The 21,014-nt window shown below is 41.4% G+C and overlaps 1 protein-coding gene across 3 annotated transcripts in view; it reads left to right on the forward strand.

Moving 5' to 3' along the window:
- The first annotated feature begins 8,408 nt into the window (after nt 1-8,408).
- The window catches only part of emilin2b (elastin microfibril interfacer 2b), a 56,284-nt gene continuing 43,678 nt past the window's right edge, over nt 8,409-21,014 (forward strand). For 2 of the 3 annotated variants that reach the window (XM_061965761.2, XM_061965763.2), the window contains exons 1-2: nt 8,409-8,560; nt 8,628-8,729. In XM_061965761.2, coding sequence (XP_061821745.1) covers nt 8,475-8,560; nt 8,628-8,729 — 188 coding nt within the window. In that variant the 5' untranslated portion in view covers nt 8,409-8,474. The remainder of the gene's footprint in view (nt 8,561-8,627; nt 8,730-21,014) is intronic. The other variant, XM_061965762.2, reaches the window with a different exon arrangement.

Here is a 21,014-nt window from a genome sequence, read left to right on the forward strand (position 1 = left end):
ACTTCAGTCCTAAATTTAAAAAAAATAGCAACCATTTCATGTTTTTTTTTTTACCTGTTCAATGACTATTTGAACTGATATGTCAGTTTTATTTTTGAAAGATTAGCTGTCATGCATACAGTAAAACTGGAAAGGCTGGGGTACTTGGCGAAAGATCAGGCCTAAATATACAGTACAGGCCAAAAGTTTGGACACACCTTCTCCTCATTCAATGCGTTTTCTGTATTTTCATGAGTATTTACATTGTAGATTGTCACTGAAGGCATCAAAACACATGTGGAGTTATGTACTTAACAAAAAAAGGTTAAATAACTGAAAACATGTTTTATATTCTAGTTTCTTCAAAATAGCCACCCTTTGCTCTGATTACTTTTTCGCACTCTCTTGGTGTCAGGTTCAAACACTGATGACATCTATTAAACAAGACAACAAGCAAGGAATTAAACAGAGACATAATTCAATTTGGCTCAATTGAGGAGAGACGTCTGGGCTGTACTCTTGTACAGTCTCCACCACGCTCTGACGAAAGATTGTACTTTTATTTGGACTTTCCCTGATTACATGGCAACAGCTGTTTCTAAAGGGACGGGGGTCATAAACAGCCGTTGCCTTTGGTTACAAAACAGTTCAAAGAAAAGGTACCTGGAGGGAGGTCAGGCCTTGCCTCCTCTCCGCTTTGTAGATCTCGGGTCAAGAAAAAATCTTCCTGTGGATTACAATACATCAAAGAAACTGACGCCTTCATGTCGCTTCCATTCCTACACAGTGGAGTTTTACAAGCCTTCTGCTTGGTAGGATCAAAGACAGCTTTTGTCCTCTCGCAGGGCGAGCTGAACTCAATGTAACACAAAGTTTTGTGATGACTTATTCTGACACTTGGCATTCTCTCGATGAGCTTCAAGAGGTAGTCACCTGAAAGGGTTTTCACATTCACAGGTGTGCCTTATCCGGGTTAATTAGTGGAATTTATTGCTTTATCAATGGTGTTGGGACCATCAGTTGTGTTGTGAATGACAAGGTGTGTTCAAACTTTTGGCCTGTACTGTACATTAGAATAGTAAAATATATATTTATATATATTTTGATGAATTGTTTGAATGTTTGCTGTGTGTGAGATTACTAACTTTTTAGCAGTATAGTGGAACGCCTCGGGATCTGGACGAAGTGGCAGGGGAGAGGAAGGTCGGGGCTTCTCTGCTTAGGCTGCTGCCCCCGTGAGCCGACTTAAGATAAGCGGAAGAAAATGAATGGATTTTAATTTGTACAGTCATGACACATCATCATTTTCTGGTTTCAGTATGGAGAAAATAATGTATTGTTATATTTAATTTTTGGAATTGGATGAGACAATTTTAGTCAAATGTTTCTCACAGGACTTTGACACTCTGGTGACTTCCAGTGGGATGGTGCGTCAAACCATAATTCCTAATACTGTAAGTATTATTACTAATGTAATGTACATCTAGGCCAGATCTTGACAACAGTACCACGGCAGCCCTTTTAACATTTACTATGAGGATGATAACTTGTATCTTTCAAAATTAAAAAAAATAAAAATAAAAATAGATCAAATGGGCATTCAAATGGTAAAATAAAACACATGAAAAGTTAGCCATTTTATTTGGGATTGGTGTTAATTGAGAGATTTGGGCAAAAGTACAAAACCAGTGAAGTTGGCACGTTGTGTAAATCGTTAATAAAAACAGAATACAATGATTTGCAAATCCTTTTCAACTTATATTCAATTGAATAGACTGCAAAGACAAGATATTTAATTTTCTAACTGAGAAACTGTTGGTTTTTTTTGCAAATAATCATTAACTTAGAATTTAATGGCAGCAACACATTGCAAAAAAAGTTGGCACAGGGGCATTTTTACCACTGTGTTACATGGCCTTTCCTTTTAACAACACTCAGTAAACGTTTGGGAACTGAGGAGACACATTTTTGAAGCTTTTCAGGTGGAATTCTTCCCCATTCTTGCTTGATGTATGTCAAAACATGGTCCTTGGGTTGTGTTTTCCCGGAATGCAAAGGAAAGTTGGCGCGGGCAAGGCTTGAATGTGAGTACATTTTTATTTTAACACTAACAAACTACAAAAAGGGGTACAAAAAAATGGCGCGCTCACAGGCGGAGATAAACTTGGCTAAGAAAACAAAAACTAGGACAAAGGCAAAACTATGGACGTGAAACTAATAAACACTTACTGTGAATAGAGCAAAACAAAAACTTACGTGGCATGGCATGAAGCAAACACTATGGAATAAGCCGGGCATGATAATGACAGAGGTAAACAGAGTTAGAAAGGATAATGTCACCAGGACGAACAACAGAAACAGACAGGCTTAAATAGCAGTGACATGATCAGTGCGTGACTCAAAACGTGAAACAGGTGCGTGACATGACAGGTGAAAACGAAGGGGTTGCTATGGTGACAAACAAACAAAAGTGCACAAAGAGTCCAAAAACAAAACCGAACATGACTAAAACAAAACATGATCACACAGAAATGACAATGTACAGCTTCAGTTGTTCAACAGTCCGGGGGTCTCCGTTGTGGTATTTTAGGCTTCATAATGCGCCACACATTTTCAATGGGAGACAGGTCTGGATTACAGGCAGGCCAGTCTAGTACCCGCACTCTTTTACTATGAAGCCACGCTGTTGTAACACGTGGCTTAGCATTGTCTTGCTGAAATAAGCAGGGGCGTCCATGCTTAAATGGCAACATATGTTGCTCCAAAACCTGTATGTACCTTTCAGCATTAATGGTGCCTTCACTGATTTGTAAGTTACCCATGTCTTGGGCACTAATACACCCCCATACCATCACAGATGCTGGCTTTTCAACTTTGCGCCTATAACAATCCGGATGGTTCTTTTCCTCTTTGTTACGGAGGACACGACCTCCACAGTTTCCAAAAACAATTTGAAATGTGGACTCATCAGACCACAGAACACTTTTCCACTTTGCATCAATCCATCTTAGATGAGCTCGGGCCCAGCGAAGCCGGCAGCGTTTCTGGGTGTTGTTGATAAATGGCTTTGGCTTTGCATAGTAGAGTTTTAACTTGCACTTACAGATTTGGTGACCATCTGTAGTTACTGACAGTGGTTTTCTGAAGTGTTCCTGAGCCCATGTGGTGATATCTTTTACACACTGATGTCGCTTTTTGATGCAGTACCGCCTGGTCCGTAATATCATCGCTTACGTGCAGTGATTTCTCACGATTCACTAAACCTTCTGATGATATTACAGACCGTAGATGGTGAAATCCTTAAATTCCTTGCAATAGCTTGTTGAGAAATGTTCTTAAACTGTTCAACAATTTGCTCACGCATTTGTTCACAAAGGGGTGACCCTCGCCCCATTCTTGTTTGTGTATGACTGAGCACTACATGGAAGCTGCTTTTATACCCAATCATGGCACCCACCTGTTCCCAATTAGCCTGTTCACCTGTGGGATGTTCCAAATAAGTGTTTGATGAGCATTCCTCAACTTTTTTGCCACTTGAGCCAGCTTTTTTGAAACATGTTGCAGGCATCAAATTCCAAATGAGCTAATATTTGCAAAACATTTAATTTCCAGTTCGAACGTTAAGTATCTTGTCTTTGCAGTCTATTCAATTGAATATAAGTTGAAAAGGATTTGCAAATCATTGTATTCTGTTTTTATTTACTATTTACACAACGTGCCAACTTCACTGGTTTTGGGGTTTGTAGAAAAAAAATATGAATGCAAAAGTTTGCACTTAACTGAGGACTTTTTTGTCCCCGATAGCTTCTCTATTGGGCTAAAAAAATTTCCAAGTGTCTCGTTGATATAGGAAAGTTTTTTTCAAATGAGACATAACAAAAATTTCATTCGGAGCAACACAACCAAAACTATCGCCAAAATAAGTCCCTATTATACTCTAAAGAGTTAAGCACATTTTATGTGTTTTACCTAAATTAAACATTTTCAAGCATAAAAATGGTTGAAGGAACTTCATGTCCTCAAAGGCAGTGGTCCCCTCCTACATTATATATCAATATAGATCAAGACAGTCTGCAGGAATACAGTCCGTAAGCACACATTGTATTTTTTTATGACAAAACAAAACAAAAAAAACATACAGGCACTGTACGATGTCCTTCAGTGCCTAGTGTCAGAATAATTGTATCTAAGTTATCACAAAACTTTTGGTGTTGCCATGATTTCCCGGCGAGAAGACAAAAGCTGTCTTTGATCCTACCAAACAAAAGGCTTGTAAAACTCCACTATAGGATGGGGAGCGACATGAGGTTTATGTTTCTTGGATGTATTGTAACCCACAAAAAGATTTTGTCTTGACCCGAGAACTACAAAGCGGAGAGGAAGCAGGACCAGACTCCCCTCCAGACAACCTTTTCTTTGAACTGTTTTGTAATCAAAAGCGATGGCTGTTTACGACCCCCCTTCCTTTAAAAACAGCTGTTGCCATGTAATCAGGGAAAGTCCAAATAAAAGAGGAGGCGTACAATCTTTTGTCAGAGCGTGATGGAGACTGTGCAAGAGTACAGCCCAGACGTTTCTCCTCAATTGAGCCAAATTTAATTATGTCTCTGTTTAATTCCTTGCTTCTTGTCTTGTTTAATAGATGTCATCAGTGTTTGAACCTAACACCTAGAAAGGCGCCTTATAAGTAAAATGTATTCATATTTAATGAAGTGATTCTTTGGCGTACCACTAGATGGAGCCTGCATACCACTAGTGGTACCCGTACTACGGTTTAAACCATGAATTTATGCTTTGTGGGGTCTGGAACCAAATAAGAACGATTTAAAGGAGGGAGAACCGCACCTTGAACACTGGAAAAGCAAGTGTTGCCTAGGCCTGCTTCCTATAATTAGACTTGGTCATGAAATATGATCAGTTCAATCCTTAGAACAGTGGTCCCCAAACTACGGCCCGGATTTGGCCCACCAGTGTATCACTTGGCCCGGCCACAGGTGAATAAAATCAAGCACTTAGGCATGGAGACTGTTTCTACAAACATTTGTAAAACAATGGGCCGCTCTCAGTGATTTCCAGCGTGGAACTGTCATAGGATGCCACCTGTGCAACAAATCCAGTCGTGAAATTTCCTCCCTCCTAAATATTCCAAAGTCAACTGTCGGCTTTATTATAAGAAAATGGAAGAGTACGCAGAGAGCTTCATGGAATGGGTTTTCATGGCCGAGCAGCTGTATCTAAGCCATACATCACCAAGTCCAATGCAAAGCGTGGGATGCAGTGGTGTAAAGCATGTCGCCACTGGACTCTAGAGCAGTGGAAACGCCTTCTCTGGAATGATGAATCACGCTCTACCATCTGGCAATCTGATGGACGAGTCTGGGTTTGGAGGTTGCCAGGAGAACGCTACATTTCGGACTGCATTGTGCCGAGTGTCAAATTTGGTAGAGGAGGAATTATGGTGTGGGGTTGTTTTTCAGGAGTTGGGCTTGACCCCTTAGTGCCAGTGAAAGGAACTTCGAATGCTCCAGGATACCAAAACATTCTGGACAATTCCATGCTCCCAAACTTGTGGGGACAGTTTGGAGCGGGCCCCTTCCTCTTCCATCATGACTGTGCACCAGTGCACAAAGCAAGGTCCATAAAGACAAGAATGACGAGTCTGATGTGGATGAACTTGACTGGCCTGCACAGAGTCCTGACCTGAACGCGATAGAACACCTTTGGGATGAATTAGAACGGAGACTGAGAGCCAGGTCTTCTCCACCAACATCAGTGTGTGACCTCACCAATGCGCTTTTGGAAGAATGGTGGAAAATTCCTATAAACACACTCCGCAACCTTGTGGACAGCCTTCCCAGAAGAGTTGAAGCTGTAATCGCAGCAAAAGGTGGACCGACATCATATTGAACCCTATGGGTTAGGAATGGGATGGCACTTCAAGTTCATATGTGAGTCAAGGCAGGTGGCCAAATACTTTTGGCAATAAAGTGTATGTATATGTACAGCCCGGCCCCCGGCCAATTTTTTTTTAACCCAATGTGGCCCCTGAGTCAAAAAGTTTGGGGACCCCTGCCTTTTAGAGGATGTCTTGCAAACGCACGTGAAATGTCAGTTAATGAATGGATTCATTTTCAAAATCAAGTTAGTCACATGATGAGGTGGCGACTTGTCCAGGGTGTACCCCGGCTTCCGCCCGAATGCAGCTGAGATAGGCTCCAGCGTCCCCCCTCCCTCGCGACCCCAAAAAGGGACAAGCGGTCGAAAATGGATGGATAGAAGTTAGTCACATGTTCAAATTTGGATTATGCACCCCACTCACTTGCGCAATTTTCATTCACTAAAAAGCCCGCAATATTTTGACACAAATGCATACTTACCAACCCTCCCGGATTTTCCGGGAGACGCCCGAAATTCAGCGCTTCTCCCGAAAACCTCCCGGGACAAATTTTCTCCCGAAAATCTCCCAAAATTCAGGCGGACCTGAGTGACGTGTCAACAGCCTGTTTTCACGTCCGTTTTCCCACAATATAAACAGCGTGCCTGCCCAATCACGTTACAACTGTAGAATGATCGAGGGCGATTTCTTAGTTTCTTATGTGGGTTTATTATTAGGCAGTTTCATTAACGTCCTCCCAGCGCGGCAACAACACACAACAACAGCAGTCACGTTTTCATCTACCGTAAAGCAGTTCGTCTGCCGTAAACAGCAATGTTGTGACACTCTTAAACAGGGCAATACTGCCATCTACTGTACATGCATATGTGACAATAACACCTAGGGCTTTTAGAGAGTGCAGTGCACAACTGCGCACACAACAAGGAGACGAAGCAGAATGCATCATCAGAGAGGGTGTTCAGCATGGTTCGAAAAATAGTGACAGAGAATAGAACAAGGATGGACAATTCAACCCTTAACTCAACAATGAGTGTAATCCCGCCTCCTGGTGTCGGTTATTGCACCTCCGCCGCGGACTGCACCCCCCGACGGGAGCGCCACACCAACCAAAGCCCACACCCAAACCCTCCACGTGCAAGACCGAATCCACCCAAAAAAAGTCACTTAACAAGAAGCCAAAAAGTGCAAAAACATCATTGCTCGCGCCGGAGGAGCCGTGAACGACTGCAGGGACACAACATTAGGTACACCTGCAGACTGCAGCACGGATTATTTCATTCATTCACAACTCCTCCAACACCACTGTTCCCGCACTTATAAGTAAAGGTAAGACCATAATGTTTTTTTTATTAAATGTGCTTTTTTGTGTGCTACAGTTTGTATGTGTAAAGTTAAAGTGAAGTTAAAGTACCAATGATTGTCACACACACACTAGGTGTGGTGAAATTTGTCCTCTGCATTTGACCCATCCCCTTGATCACCCCCTGGGAGGTGAGGGGAGCAGTGGGCAGCAGCGGCGCCGCGCCCGGGAATAATTGTTGGTGATTTAAACCCCAATTCCAACCCTTGATGCTGAGTGCCAAGCAGGGAAGAATGCTGGTATGAGCTTTTAAACATAACCCGTTAACTGCTGCCAATCAAATGGTGAATAAGATACTCTTTAGGGTTCATATGTTTGTAAATCTGACCGTGATGAAGTCAGTGCCTCACCAGCCATCAACCTCACCGCATGTCACTGATATATATATATATATATATATATATATATATATATATATATATATATATATATATATATATATATATATATATATATATATATATATATATATGTATATATATATATATATAAGAAATACTTGACTTGGTGAATTCACTGAAAGTCAAGTATTTCTTATATATATATATATATATATATATAAGAAATACTTGACTTGGTGAATTCTAGCTGTAAATATACTCCTCCCCTCTTAACCACGCCCCTAACGACGCACCCCGACAACGCTCCCCAACCCCGACCACGCCCCCCTCCCCCCACCTCCCGAAATCGGAGGTCTCAAGGTTGGCAAGTATGCACAAATGCCCTTTTTATTGTTGTATTTTTTTTTTTTTTATAATTTACTCGAATTTGGTTGATTTGCTCCAAATTTGATGACAGTTTTATCGAAGGTGCATTTAAAAAGTGAACCCATCCGTCCATTTTTTTTTCTTTTTACCGGTTGTCCCTCTCGGGGTGGCGGGTGTTGCTGGATCCTATCTCCAATCATCACTCGTTTTCGACCTGGCGCATGCATCGACCTGATCACCGACTACGTAACAACACTCTCAGGTAACCATCCGCGGTTGAAGTAAATGGCGCGATTAATCTGCGTTTATACACGATTAATGCGATATTTTTGTGATAAATCAGGGGCGTGTGTGTGTATGTGTGTGTGTGTTAGTCACACACACACACACACACACACACACACACACACACACACACACACACACACACACACACACACACACACACACACACACATACAAACGTCACATTCAGGACTATAGAGGGAGCGTGTTTCATCGTCAGTGCGTTTCCGAGCCAGTTGTGACCACAATGGAGAACTTAATGTACGTCCTGTGGGTTTGTTTCGTCCTTCATCCAAACGTCGACTCCGTCCAAGAAACGTTACCGAGAGACAAGTAAGAGCTTTAAATTCACGTGTCAGTCTAACTGTTGTGTTTTGATGTATTAATGATGTGTGTGTAGTAGGTGGTGCGCGCACGTCGTGCACAAGACGGTGGGAAATTTGGAAACTTTCTTCCAGCCTCAACTTCTACCTTGTTCTCCTAACTGTGCGCCACAACTCTTGTAAGTTCTCTTCCTGCTATATACTCTTCTTTTTTTAATCCTGTTTCTTTATCATTATTATTACTGTCTGTGTGGACTGGCCACTTCATTAGGCACACCTGAACAAACCCAAGAAAAGCCAATAATGCTGACTTGACATTTGTTTCATGACTTTATTTTGAATGCCACAGAAAAAAAGCATTTGGAGAAAGACACCAACATATCTCAATATTCTGTGAACACCTCATTAAAAATGTTTTATGAATACCGTATTTTTCGGAGTATAAGTCGCACTGGCCGAAAGCGCATAATAGAGAAGGAAAAAAACATATATAAGTTGCATTTTTGGGGGGAAATTTATTTGATGAAACCCAACACCAAGAATAAGACATTTGAAAGGGAATTTAAAATAAATAAAGAATAGTGAACAACAGGCTGAATAAGTGTATGTTATCCATTCATCCATCCATCCATCTTCTTCCGCTTATCTGAGGTCGGGTCACGGGGGCAGCAGCCTAAGCAGGGAAGCCCAGACTTCCCTCTCCCCAGCCACTTGGTAAAGCTCCTCCCGGGGGATCCCGAGGCGTTCCCAGGCCAGCTGGGAGAGATAGTCTTCCCAACGTGTCCTGGGTCTTCCCCGTCGCCTCCTACCGGTCGGACGTGCCCGAAACACCTCCGTAGGGAGGCGTTCGGGTCGCATCCTGACCAGATGCCCGAACCACCTCATCTGGCTCCTCTCGATGTGGAGGAGCAGCGGCTTTACTTTGAGCTCCCCCCGGATGACAGAGCTTCTCACCCTATCTCTAAGGGAGAGCCTCGCCACCCGACGGAGGAAACTCATTTCGGCCGCTTGTACCCGTGATCTTGTCCTTTCGGTCATAACCCAAAGCTCATGACCATAGTTGAGGATGGGAACGTAGATCGACCGGTAAATTGAGAGCTTTGCCTTCCGGCTCAAGCTCCTTCTTCACCACAACGGATCGATACAGCGTCCGCATTTCTGAAGACGCCGCACCGATCCGCCTGTCGATCTCACGATCCACTCTTCCCTCACTCGTGAACAAGACTCTGAGGTACTTGAACTCCTCCACTTGGGGCAAGATCTCCTCCCCAACTTGGAGATGGCACTCCACCCTTTCCCTCCACCATGGACTCGGACTTGGAGGTGCTGATTCTCATCCCAGTCGCTTCACACTCGGCTGCGAACCGATCCAGTGAGAGCTGAAGATCCTGGCCAGTTGAAGCCATCAGGACCACATCATCTGCAAAAAGCAGAGACCTAATCCTGCAGCCACCAAACCAGATCCCCTCAACGCCCTGACTGCGCCTAGAAATTCTGTCCATAAAAGTTATGAACAGAATCGGTTACAAAGGGCAGCCTTGGCGGAGTCCAACCCTCACTGGAAACGTGTCCGACTTACTGCCGGCAATGCGGACCAAGCTCTGACACTGATCATACAGGGAGCGGACCGCCACAATAAGACGGTCCGTTACCCCATACTCTCTGAGCACTCCCCACATTACTTCCCGGGGTACACGGTCGAATGCCTTCTCCAAGTCCTGGTTGGGCAAACTCCCATGCACCCTCAAGGACCCTGCCGAGAGTACAGAGCTGGTCCACAGTTCCACGACCAGGACAAAAACCACACTGTTCCTCCTGAATCCGAGGTTCGACTATCCGGCGTAGCCTCCTCTCCAGTACACCTGAATAGACCTTACCGTGTACGTTATATGAGGCATAAATAACCAACTGAGAACGTGCCTGGTATGTTAACGTAACATATTATGGTAAGAGTCATTCAAATAACTATAACATATAGAACATGCTATATGTTTACCAAACAATCTGTCACTCCTAATCGCTAAATCCCATGAAATCTTATACGTCTAGTCTCTTACGTGAATGAGCTAATTAATATTATTTGATATTTTACGGTAATGTGTTAATAATTTCACACATAAGTCGCCCTTGAGTATAAGTCGCACCTCCGGCCAAACTATGAGAAAAACTGCGACTTATAGTACAAAAAATACGGTACCTATTAAGCATAGGCGCCGATCTACATTTCTGCCAGTGGGTGCTCGGTGTGTGTGTAGTAGTGTTGTCCCGATACCAATATTTTGGTACCGGTACCAAAAGTATTTCGGTACTTTTTGCTACTTTTCTAAATAAAGGGGACCACAAAAAATGGCATTATTGGCTTTATTTTAACAAAAAAATCTTAGGGTACATTAAACATGTTTCTTATTGCAATTATGTCTTTAAATAAAATAGTGAACATACAAGACAACTTGTCTTTTAGTGGTTAGTAAACAAACAAAGGCTCCTAATTTGTCCACTGACATATGCAGTAACATATTGTCATTTTCCACTTTATTATTTTGTCAAAGTTATTAAGGACAAGTGGTAGAAAATGAATTATTAATCTACTTGTTCATTTACTGTTGATATCTGCTTACTTTCTGTTTCAACATGTTCTATCTACACTTCTGTTAAAATGTAATAATCATTTATTCTTCTGTTGTTTGGATACTTTACATTAGTTTTGGATGATACCACACATTTGGGTATCAATCCGATACCAAGTAGTTACAGGATCATACATTGGTCATATTCAAAGTCCTCATGTGTCCAGGGACATATTTCCTGAGTTTATAAACATAATATAATTTTTTTTTTTAAACGAAAGAAGATTTTGTGATGTTAAAAAATATCGTAATCATAGTAGTATCGACTAGATAAGCTATTGTACATGGTATCATTGCAGTGGATGTTAGGTGTAGATCCACCAATGGCGTTTATATTGTAGCGTACCAGAAGAGTTGGTGCTGCAGGGAATTCTGGGAATTTGTTCTGTAGTGTTTATGTTGTGTTGCGGTGCAAATATTCTCCCAAAATGTGTTTGTCGTTGTTGTTTAGTGTGTTTCCCTATACGGCACATATTTATGACAGTGTTGGCATTGTTCATACTGCCACCCTTAGTGCGACATGTATGGCTGTTGACTAAGTATCATTCACTCGTTTTCTGTGTGTCCAAAGTCAAGATGATTGTGTTATTAAATTATTATCAGGCTAAATATAATCTTGATTAGATTTTGTTATTCACAGACTATATGGATTGTGACTTTTTATGATGTGAAACGGATTCAACTCACCACAAAATTAACAACAACAAGCTTGATACTTAAAAAATTATTTGAAGGATTGAAAGTTGGCAACAATCCCATGTGGGTGCTTGGCATCGTCTGTGGGTTCTCGGGCCCTGAAACACCCACGGAATCGGTGCCTAAGCTATTAAGTATGTATGGGAGCTCGTTTCCGCCTCTGAAAAATATTTTTTTTTATAATTGTGAGATAAAAAGGTCAAAATAATTTGGAGATGAGTCAAAATCATGAGAGAAAAAGTCAAAACAAGATCATTCGTCAAAAGTAGGGGGGAAAAAAATCGATTGAAATCGTGAGGTATAAAGACATGAAAGTCCAAATTACAAGATAATTAGTCGGTCCCCAAACTACGGCCACAATCCGACATGCTGGATGTCCCAAGTAAAAAAAATAAGGATACAGATTTTTTACTAAAAAAACAAAAAAAGAGGATAGATTTTTTTTCTAAATCTGTATCCCTCTTTTTTTTTCGTTAATGGATTTTTTTCAAAAAAAAAAAAAAAGGTGTACAGATTTTTTTTTTAAATCTGTATCTTTGTTTTTTTTAGAAAAAAATCTGTATCCTTATTTAAAAAAAAATGTTCTTACTTGAGACGTCCTGCGTGCCGGATTGTGGCCGTAGTTTGGGGACCGACTAATCATCTTGTAATTTTTCTAAAAAATAAAAATAAAATAGGCATACAGATTTAGAAAAAAATCTGTAACCCTCCTTCTTTTTTTTCTTTTTTTTAGAAAAAAATCCATTAACGAAAAAAAAAAGAGGGATTCAGATTTAGAAAAAAGATCTATCCTCTTTTTTTGTTTTTTTAGTAAAAAATCCGTATCCTTATTCTTTTTACTTGGGACATCCAGCATGTCGGATTGTGGCCGTAGTTTGGGGGCCTCTAGTCAAAACTATGAGATAAATCAGAATAATGAGATAATAAATCGAAATTATGAGCTAAAAGTCATTATAATGGATAAAAAGTCAAAGTTTAAATCGTAATTTTGAGCGAAAAAGTCATAATTATGAGATAAAAATGTTTTATTGTGAGATGAGAAAGTCATAACTTTGGGATTATGACTACATGTATATTATAATTTCATTTTTATAAAGTAATTTCGACTTTTTATCTTAAAATTATTACCTTTTTTCTTCAATTTCATTCCAAATTTTATGCAATTATTATGTATGCACCTTCATGTGCAAATATGACATTCATATTTTCGACTTTCTATTTCGTGGTGAGGACTTTTTATCTCGTCATTTTGAATTGTTCTCACAATTTCGACTAATTATCTCGTAATTTAGATTTTTACAGATTTAGAAAAAAATGTGTGTCTCTATTTTTGTTGTTGTTTTTTTTGTTTTGTTTTTGTTTTTTTACTTGTGTAATTTGGGGACCCCTCGTCAAAACTATGAGATAAATCATAATAATGAGATAATAAATCGAAATTATGAGCTAAAAAGTCATTATAATGGATAAAAAGTCGGAGTTTAAATCGTAATTTTGAGCGATAAAGTCATAATTATGAGATAAAAATGTTTTATTGTGAGATGAGAAAGTCATAACTTTGGGATTATGACTACATGTATATTATCATTTCATTATTATATAGGAATTTCGACTTTTTATTTTAAGATTATTACCTTTTCTCTCAATTTCATTCCAAATTGTATGCAATTATTATGTATGCACCTTCATGTGCAAATATGACATTCATATTTTCGACTTTCTATTTCATGAGGTGGGGGGGGGGGGGCGGGGTTGAGGTGTTAAAGTTAGTGCTGCAAGGGGTTATGGGTATTTGTTCTGTTGTGTTTATGTTGTGTTACGGTGCGGATGTTCTCCCGAAATGTGTTTGTCATTCTTGTTTGGTGTGGGTTCACAGTGTGCCGCATATTTGTAACAGTGTTAAAGTTGTTTATACGTCCACCCTCAGTGTGACCTGTATGGCTGTTGACCAAGTATGCTTTGCATTCTCTTGTGTGTGTGAAAAGCCCTAGGTATTATGTGACTGGGCCGGCACGCAAAGGCAGTGTCTTTAAGGTTTATTGCCGCTCTGTACTTCTCCCTACGTACGTGTACACAGCGGCGTTTTAAAAAGTCATAAATTTGACTTTTTGAAACCGATACCGATCATTTAGAAACCGATACCGATAATTTCCGATATTACATTTTAAACCATTTATCGGCCGATAACATCGGCAGTCCGATATTATCGGACATCTCTAATAGAAAGTATTTCAATGGTTGAAATCTGCGTTTTTGAGTTTTTCGAGTTATTACGGTAATCTACGTCCCAGAAGCTCAGACGACAAACAAAAGCAGAGTGGGCGGGGTTTGTTTTCAGAGCAGCCACATGTCAGAAACCGATGCAGAAGCAAATTTTTACAACAAATGTCCGCATAAAAGTGATAATATATCATATTATAGGTGTTTATTACCCTTTCAATTCATATTTTGCGTATTTTTTTTTTACATTTTGGTTGTGTTTTGCTTGATTGTAAAAGATGTGTAAGGAGGAGCTGGTCTGAGAAGTAAAAGAGGAGTGATGTTCATATGTTGTTAATATTCAGTGTTTTATTGTTCATAGTTAATATTATAAATCCTACTTTCTTTATTTTAATGTACATTGTGGGTGTCCCATTTAGTAAAAAAAATTAAAATTCCGTTCCGTTTTTTTGAGGTGGTCTGTCATAACCTTTTTAGAATTCTATCGGACATTGTGACTTTTGGTATTAGTGTTCCTCAAAAAAAAGGGCCCCAAACACACTGAATAGCACATTTTTACAGCTAAATGTGTATATATCATTTATACACACATACACTTTGCCCCCCCCCCCCCCCCCCAGACACATTTTTTCTCTTAATGTGGCCCCGGAGTCAAAATATTTGCCCAGCACTGTAGTTTTTGGCTGCACATTCGTAAAAACACCGCCCTCTGTCGTTTTGGAAGAGAACTGCAAGTCACGTGTCAGCCCCTGCAGAAGAGCTAAAACAGGATTTCTGCGGGTCATTAAAAAGGGTTAATAGTGGATTTTGCGGAAATTAGGGCCTGAAATGGCATTAAAAGCATTCGATTTGATGTCCAGAGGCGTTAAAAAAATGTAATGCGGGGAAATCACACATGCAATTAGCTAATCGCAAGTCTGCGATATAAGGCAAATTTCTTTGCTGTGACCACCACAACTAGCAGCTGCTGCTCACACGACAGAAAAATAAATAAAATACATTTTCAGACGAAACAGTCTTGTGAGCCAAATGCACTTCACTAGCGAGTAACAGTTATTATAAACTTTTCAACTATTTAAAATGACCATTCTCAAAGGCTTACAATTTGGTCTGTACATACAATTGTAAGCTTTTGACTCCATAAAATATCTGTCTGCGGTAGGACATTTGGCATTACATCTGTTTTAAGTGGAGTTAAAAAAAACATGAAAAAGCGTGAAATTACCAGTAGCGTGGAAAAACAAGTTACCTCTATATTGAAGCTATTATCATATTGTGGAGGGGGGCGTGGCCTGTGGGCCTGCCGCGGAACGGGGTGTGCCAGGACCGGCCTCAAAAACAGCGACAGGTGCGTAGATGGCCCAGGTGGGCCTTGTTATTTAATCACCTGTCGCCTTTATTAGCAGCAGCCGGGATGAGACATGTTGTTGGAGCTGGAGAGAGAGCGAAAGAGCAAGAGAGCTGTCAGGGTGTCTGCTTCCATCTCCTCGGGTGGTCCGGCTTGGTTGGGTGCCAAATTGTGGAGGTGGCCTTCCAGTGGGTTCCTCGGACCACCAATCATTGTCACAAGAGCCTGGATCAGGGTTACAACACTGTTTTATTTTTCCTCACAAGGAGATCCGCTTTGGTGGCTGCAGGATTAGGTCTCTGCTTTTTACAGATGACGTGGTCCTGATGGCTTCATCTGGCCAGGATCTTCAGCTCTCACTGGATCGGTTCGCAGCCGAGTGTGAAGCGACGGGGATGAGAATCAGCACCTCCAAATCCGAGTCCATGGTTCTCGCCCGGAAAAGGGTGGAGTGCCATCTCCGGGTTGGGGAGGAGACCCTGCCCCAAGTGGAGGAGTTCAAGTACCCAGGAGTCTTGTTTACGAGTGAGGGAAGAGTGGATCGTGAGATCGACAGGCAGATTGGTGCGGCATCTTCAGTAATGCGGACGCTGTATCGATCCATTGTGGTGAAGAAGGAGCTGAGCCGGAAGGCAAAGCTCTCAATTTACCGGTCGATCTACGTTCCCATCCTCACCTGTGGTCATGAGCTTTGGGTTATGACCGAAAGGAGAAGATCACGGGTACAAGCGGCCGAAATGAGTTCCCTCTGCCGGGTGGCGGGGCTCTCCCTTAGAGATAGGGTGAGAAGCTCTGCCATCCGGGAGGAGCTCAAAGTAAAGCCGCTGCTCCTCCACATCGAGAGGAGCCAGATGAGGTGGTTCGGGCATCTGGTCAGGATGCCACCCGAACGCCTCCCTAGGGAGGTGTTTAGGGCACGTCCAACCGGTAGGAGGCCACGGGGAAGACCCAGGACACGTTGGGAAGACTATGTCTCCCGGCTGGCCTGGCAACGCCTCGGGATCCCCCGGGAGGAGCTGGACGAAGTGGCTGGGTAGAGGAAAGTCTGAGCTTCCCTGCTTAGGCTGCTGCCCCCGCGACCCGACCTTGGATAAGCGGAAGAAGATGGATGGATGGATGGATGGAAGGTGCGAGTGTTCTGCTTTCCAGCAAAATGTTTTCTCTGTCCGTGTCTCGCTCTTTCTCTGTCGCTCTCTCTCCAGCTCCAATAACGTGTCTCATCCCGGCTGCTGCTAATAAAGGCGACAGGTGATTAGATAACAAGGCCCACTTGGGTCAACTACGCACCTGTCGCTGTCTTCGAGGCCGGTCCTGGCACACCCCGTTCCGCGGTAGGCCCGCAGGCCACGGCGCCCTCCACACAAATGTATCTGATTTATGACACCAAAAGACTCCCAAAGTTTGCAGATAAATAGATTTGATGAAAATACTATCAATTTCATGGAGATTCCGGAGCCATTTTGAGAGATAATGAGGAAGCCAGTCACGTCGTTGCATGACGTAGCGTTCGGAACCACAGATCTCTTTACCATCAACAACAATATTAATCAAGCAGACTTTGTGAGAGCAAACGATTACTTTTCGGAACAAAATCTGATCCAGAACCTTATATTTTTGATCCCGAACACAAACAGGATGAGCAGGAAGTTTTAGAAGCCGACTGCTACCCGGTGTATGCAGCTTTGTTGTGACACGATATCATCCGCAGCATTGTCAGGTGCTGAACATACAAACTAACTATTTTTAACCATAATAAAACAAACGTACTGTAACATTTCCATGTCTCGCTGGGGTGCCGACCGACGGAACGCTTACATAATTCCGTTTAGACGAAGAATCAGTCGCAAACCTCACGAAGGGTTCAAAAAAAGTTCCTGCAGGGTAGCGTCTTTTTTATAATCGATTAAATCGATTTTAAATATAGTTGCCGATTAATTTAGTCATCGATTCGTTGGATCCATGCTATGCGCATGCGCAGAGGCTACTTTTTATTTTTATTTTTTATAAAGCTTTATTTATAAACTGCAACATGTAGAGAGTGGGAGAGTGGCCGTGCGCAACCCGAGGGTCCCTGGTTCAACCCGCACCTAGTACCTCGTCATGTCCGTTGTGTCCTGAGCAAGACACTTCACCCTTGCTCCTGATGGGTGCTGGTTAGCGCCTTGCATGGCAGCTCCCTCCATCAGTGTGTGAATGTGTGTATGAATGGGTAAATGTGGAAGTAGTGTCAAAGCGCTTTGAGTACCTTGAAGGTAGAAAAGCCGCTATACAAGTACAACCCATTTATCATTTATCATTATGTACAAACAGCTGAGAAACAATAATTAAAATAAGTATGGTGCCAGTATGCTGTTTATTTCCAATAAAATACTGGAAAGGATAAAAATCTAGTTTGTCTCTTTTATCCGATTATCAATCGATTAATCGAAGTAATAATCGACAGATGAATCGATTATCAAATTAGTTGTTAGTTGCAGCCCTAGTTTTTTCCCCATCTTGGGGATGCGAAAGTCGACCAGCGTGTCGGTCCATGGCCACATTTGTCTACTAGCAGGTGAGAGATGCATGAATTATAATCTAGAATTTACTTTTAGCAAATTTGAGACGAAGCAGAAACAGCTGCCGTCTTATAGTGTGTCAACAATAGCAGCGTAAGATAGCATTAGCTCACTGCTATCAATGCGCCGCTAAAATATTCGGTCTGCGTTGGCGCTAATAATAACAATATCACTCATATTTGGTGAATTTTTAGGTCATGACATGTAAATGGAACATTGTTGGCACTTTCTGGATATTTTTAGAGGGTATAAATAGAGGACCCTCAATCTATTGACTCAATTTTTGGCTATCTGTTTACGATTTTAAATAAATAAAAAAACCACACAATACGAAGATCCTGAGTAGTCCTGGGTTCAATCCCGGGCTCGGGATCTTTTTGTGTGGAGTTTGCATGTTCTCCCTGTGACTGCGTGGGTTCCCTCCGGGTACTCCGGCTTCCTCCCACCTCCAAAGACATGCACCTGGGGATAGGTTGATTGGCAAAACTAAATTGGCCCTAGAGTGTGAATGTTGTCTGTCTATCTGTTGGCCCTGCGATGAGGTGGCGACTTGTCCAGGGCGTACCCCGCCTTCCGCCCGAATGCAGCTGAGATAGGCTCCAGCATCCCCCGCGACCCCGAAAGGGACAAGCGGTAGAAAATGGATGGATGTAAAAAAACGCCAAGCATAAATGTTCTTGTCCTACATAAAGATTGTGAATGATCAACAGCACATCTCTTTACAATTTTTGCGTATTTCCAGTATGGCTGATCTGATAACATGGTCAGAGTACAGAAGCGTCACTACGGTGATGTCAATCTCCGATAATAGACGAAAGTATTCGGAGCGGAATATTCAAAATGGCTGACTGAATTTTTGTCATTTTGGGATGTTTAAACTGTGTTTTCACATGCTTTGCGGATTGTAAACACAATTGGATATGGTTTTATACGGGGGTCAGCAGCTCTTTAGCGCCGCCCTCGTGGCTCCTTGGACCTCTTTCAGAGATGTGTGAAAATGGAAAAAAGATGAAGAAAAAAATATATATTTTCTGTCAGAGGACAAACATGACACAGATCTTCCTAATTGTTAGAAATCCCACTGTTTACATTAAACATGCTTCACTGATGAGAGGATTTGGCAAGCACCGTTTTGTCCTACTCATTTCAGCGATATTTGAACTCATCGTAGTTTGTTTACATGTACAACTTTCTCCGATGCTGCAACAGAAAGTAGAAAGACGTGTTTTATGCCACTCCTTATTTGTCTCATTTTGTCCACCAAACACTTTATGCTGTGCGTAAATGCACAAAGGTGAGCTTATCAGGCATATTTGGTCAATCCATGACTGCAAGCTAATTGATGCTAACATGCTATTTTGGCTAGCTGTATGTACATATTGCATCATTATGCCTCGTTTGTAGCTATATTTGAGCTCATTTAATTTCCTTTACTTATGTCCTGTGTATTTAGTTTATATTTGCATTAGGGATGTCCCGATCCAGGTTTTTGCACTTCCGATCCGATACCGATATTGTTTTTGCACTTCCGATCCGATACCGATACTGACCGATATCGATACTGGCCTATCCGAGCATGTATTAAAGTTTAAAGTTATTTAGCCTACTTAGTTGTCAAAATCATGTTGAAAAGGGTTTTAGTATTCTTGATAACAACTAGCCAGCTGAATTAGAGGAGTTTGAATACACAATGGTTGGTAACAAGAAACTGACATGTTTATTCAAGGATAAACACAAAATAGACAAAATTATACATGACAAACAGAAATGGCATCATTGAAACTAGGGCTGGGCGCTATGGCCTTTTTATAATATTGCGATATTTTAAGGCCATATTGCGATACACGATATATATCTCGATATTTTGCCTTAGCCTTGAATGAACACTTGATGCATATAATCACAGCAGTATGATGATTCTATGTGTTTTGATTGATTGATTGAGACTTTTATTAGTAGATTGCACAGTACAGTACATATTCCGTACAATTGACCACTAAATGGTAACACCCCAATAAGTTTTTCAACTTGTTGATTCATGATACAGATATATACTATCATATATACTATCATCATAATACAGTCATCACACAAGATAATCACATTGAATTATTTACATTGTTTATAATCCAGGGTGTGGAGGGGGGCGCCTGATGTAAGTGTCAAAAAGACAGCCAAAAGAGTTTGATATGAGAATAAATCTAAAGTTAAAATATAGGGTAGAAATGCACCCATTTGCAGGAAATGTAGTCTTGATTTTCAAAATTTTCTTTCAAGGCTTGCATGTCTACATTAAAACATTCTTCTTCATACTGCATTAATATATGCTACTTTTAAACTTTCATGCAGAGAAGGAAATCACAACTAAAAAAATCACACATTTTTTCATACAGTGTTGATCTGGAAATGTTTGCCTCAGCATTTTGATGGTGTGGGCGTGTGGCACCGAATGGAGATAAGCGTTACAATATTTGAACAATGATGACGAAAACTGTTTTCTCTGTCGTGTCCGTGTGTCGAAAATTGTTATGCGCTTATTTTTTTAATTGATGTTGTGCGTGGCATAGATTTGCCGTGCGCAGAGGACGTTTGAGTAGTGCGTAGAGGGAACGTTGCGCTAGCATCACAGCTAACGTTAGCCATGCTGCTACCTCTCTGCTCGGGGAGGACGTATACGTATGTGACGTGTGTCGTGACAGTATGTGACGTGTGTAAGAAGGTGCACTTGCTGTCTGTGAGAGGGAGACACAGGAAAGAGTGAGAAGAGCCTGTCGTGTAATGCCAGCAGCTAAAAGCAACTGCGTGAGAATCCACAGACCTGTGGATGTGTTGAAGGTGTGCTGGAAAATGCGGAACGGAAATCAGGGAGCAGCAGAAAAGTGGAATGTATTATTTAAATCGGTGCGTTGGAAAACATGGACCGGAGTTTTTTTTAAAACTGGATCTGGATCGGCATTTTCCCATGCCTTGCCGATACGCATTTTTTGGCAAATATCGGATCGGGACATCCCTAATTTG

This window comes from Nerophis lumbriciformis, linkage group LG07, assembly GCF_033978685.3.
Source record: "Nerophis lumbriciformis linkage group LG07, RoL_Nlum_v2.1, whole genome shotgun sequence".
NCBI lineage: Eukaryota > Metazoa > Chordata > Actinopteri > Syngnathiformes > Syngnathidae > Nerophis > Nerophis lumbriciformis.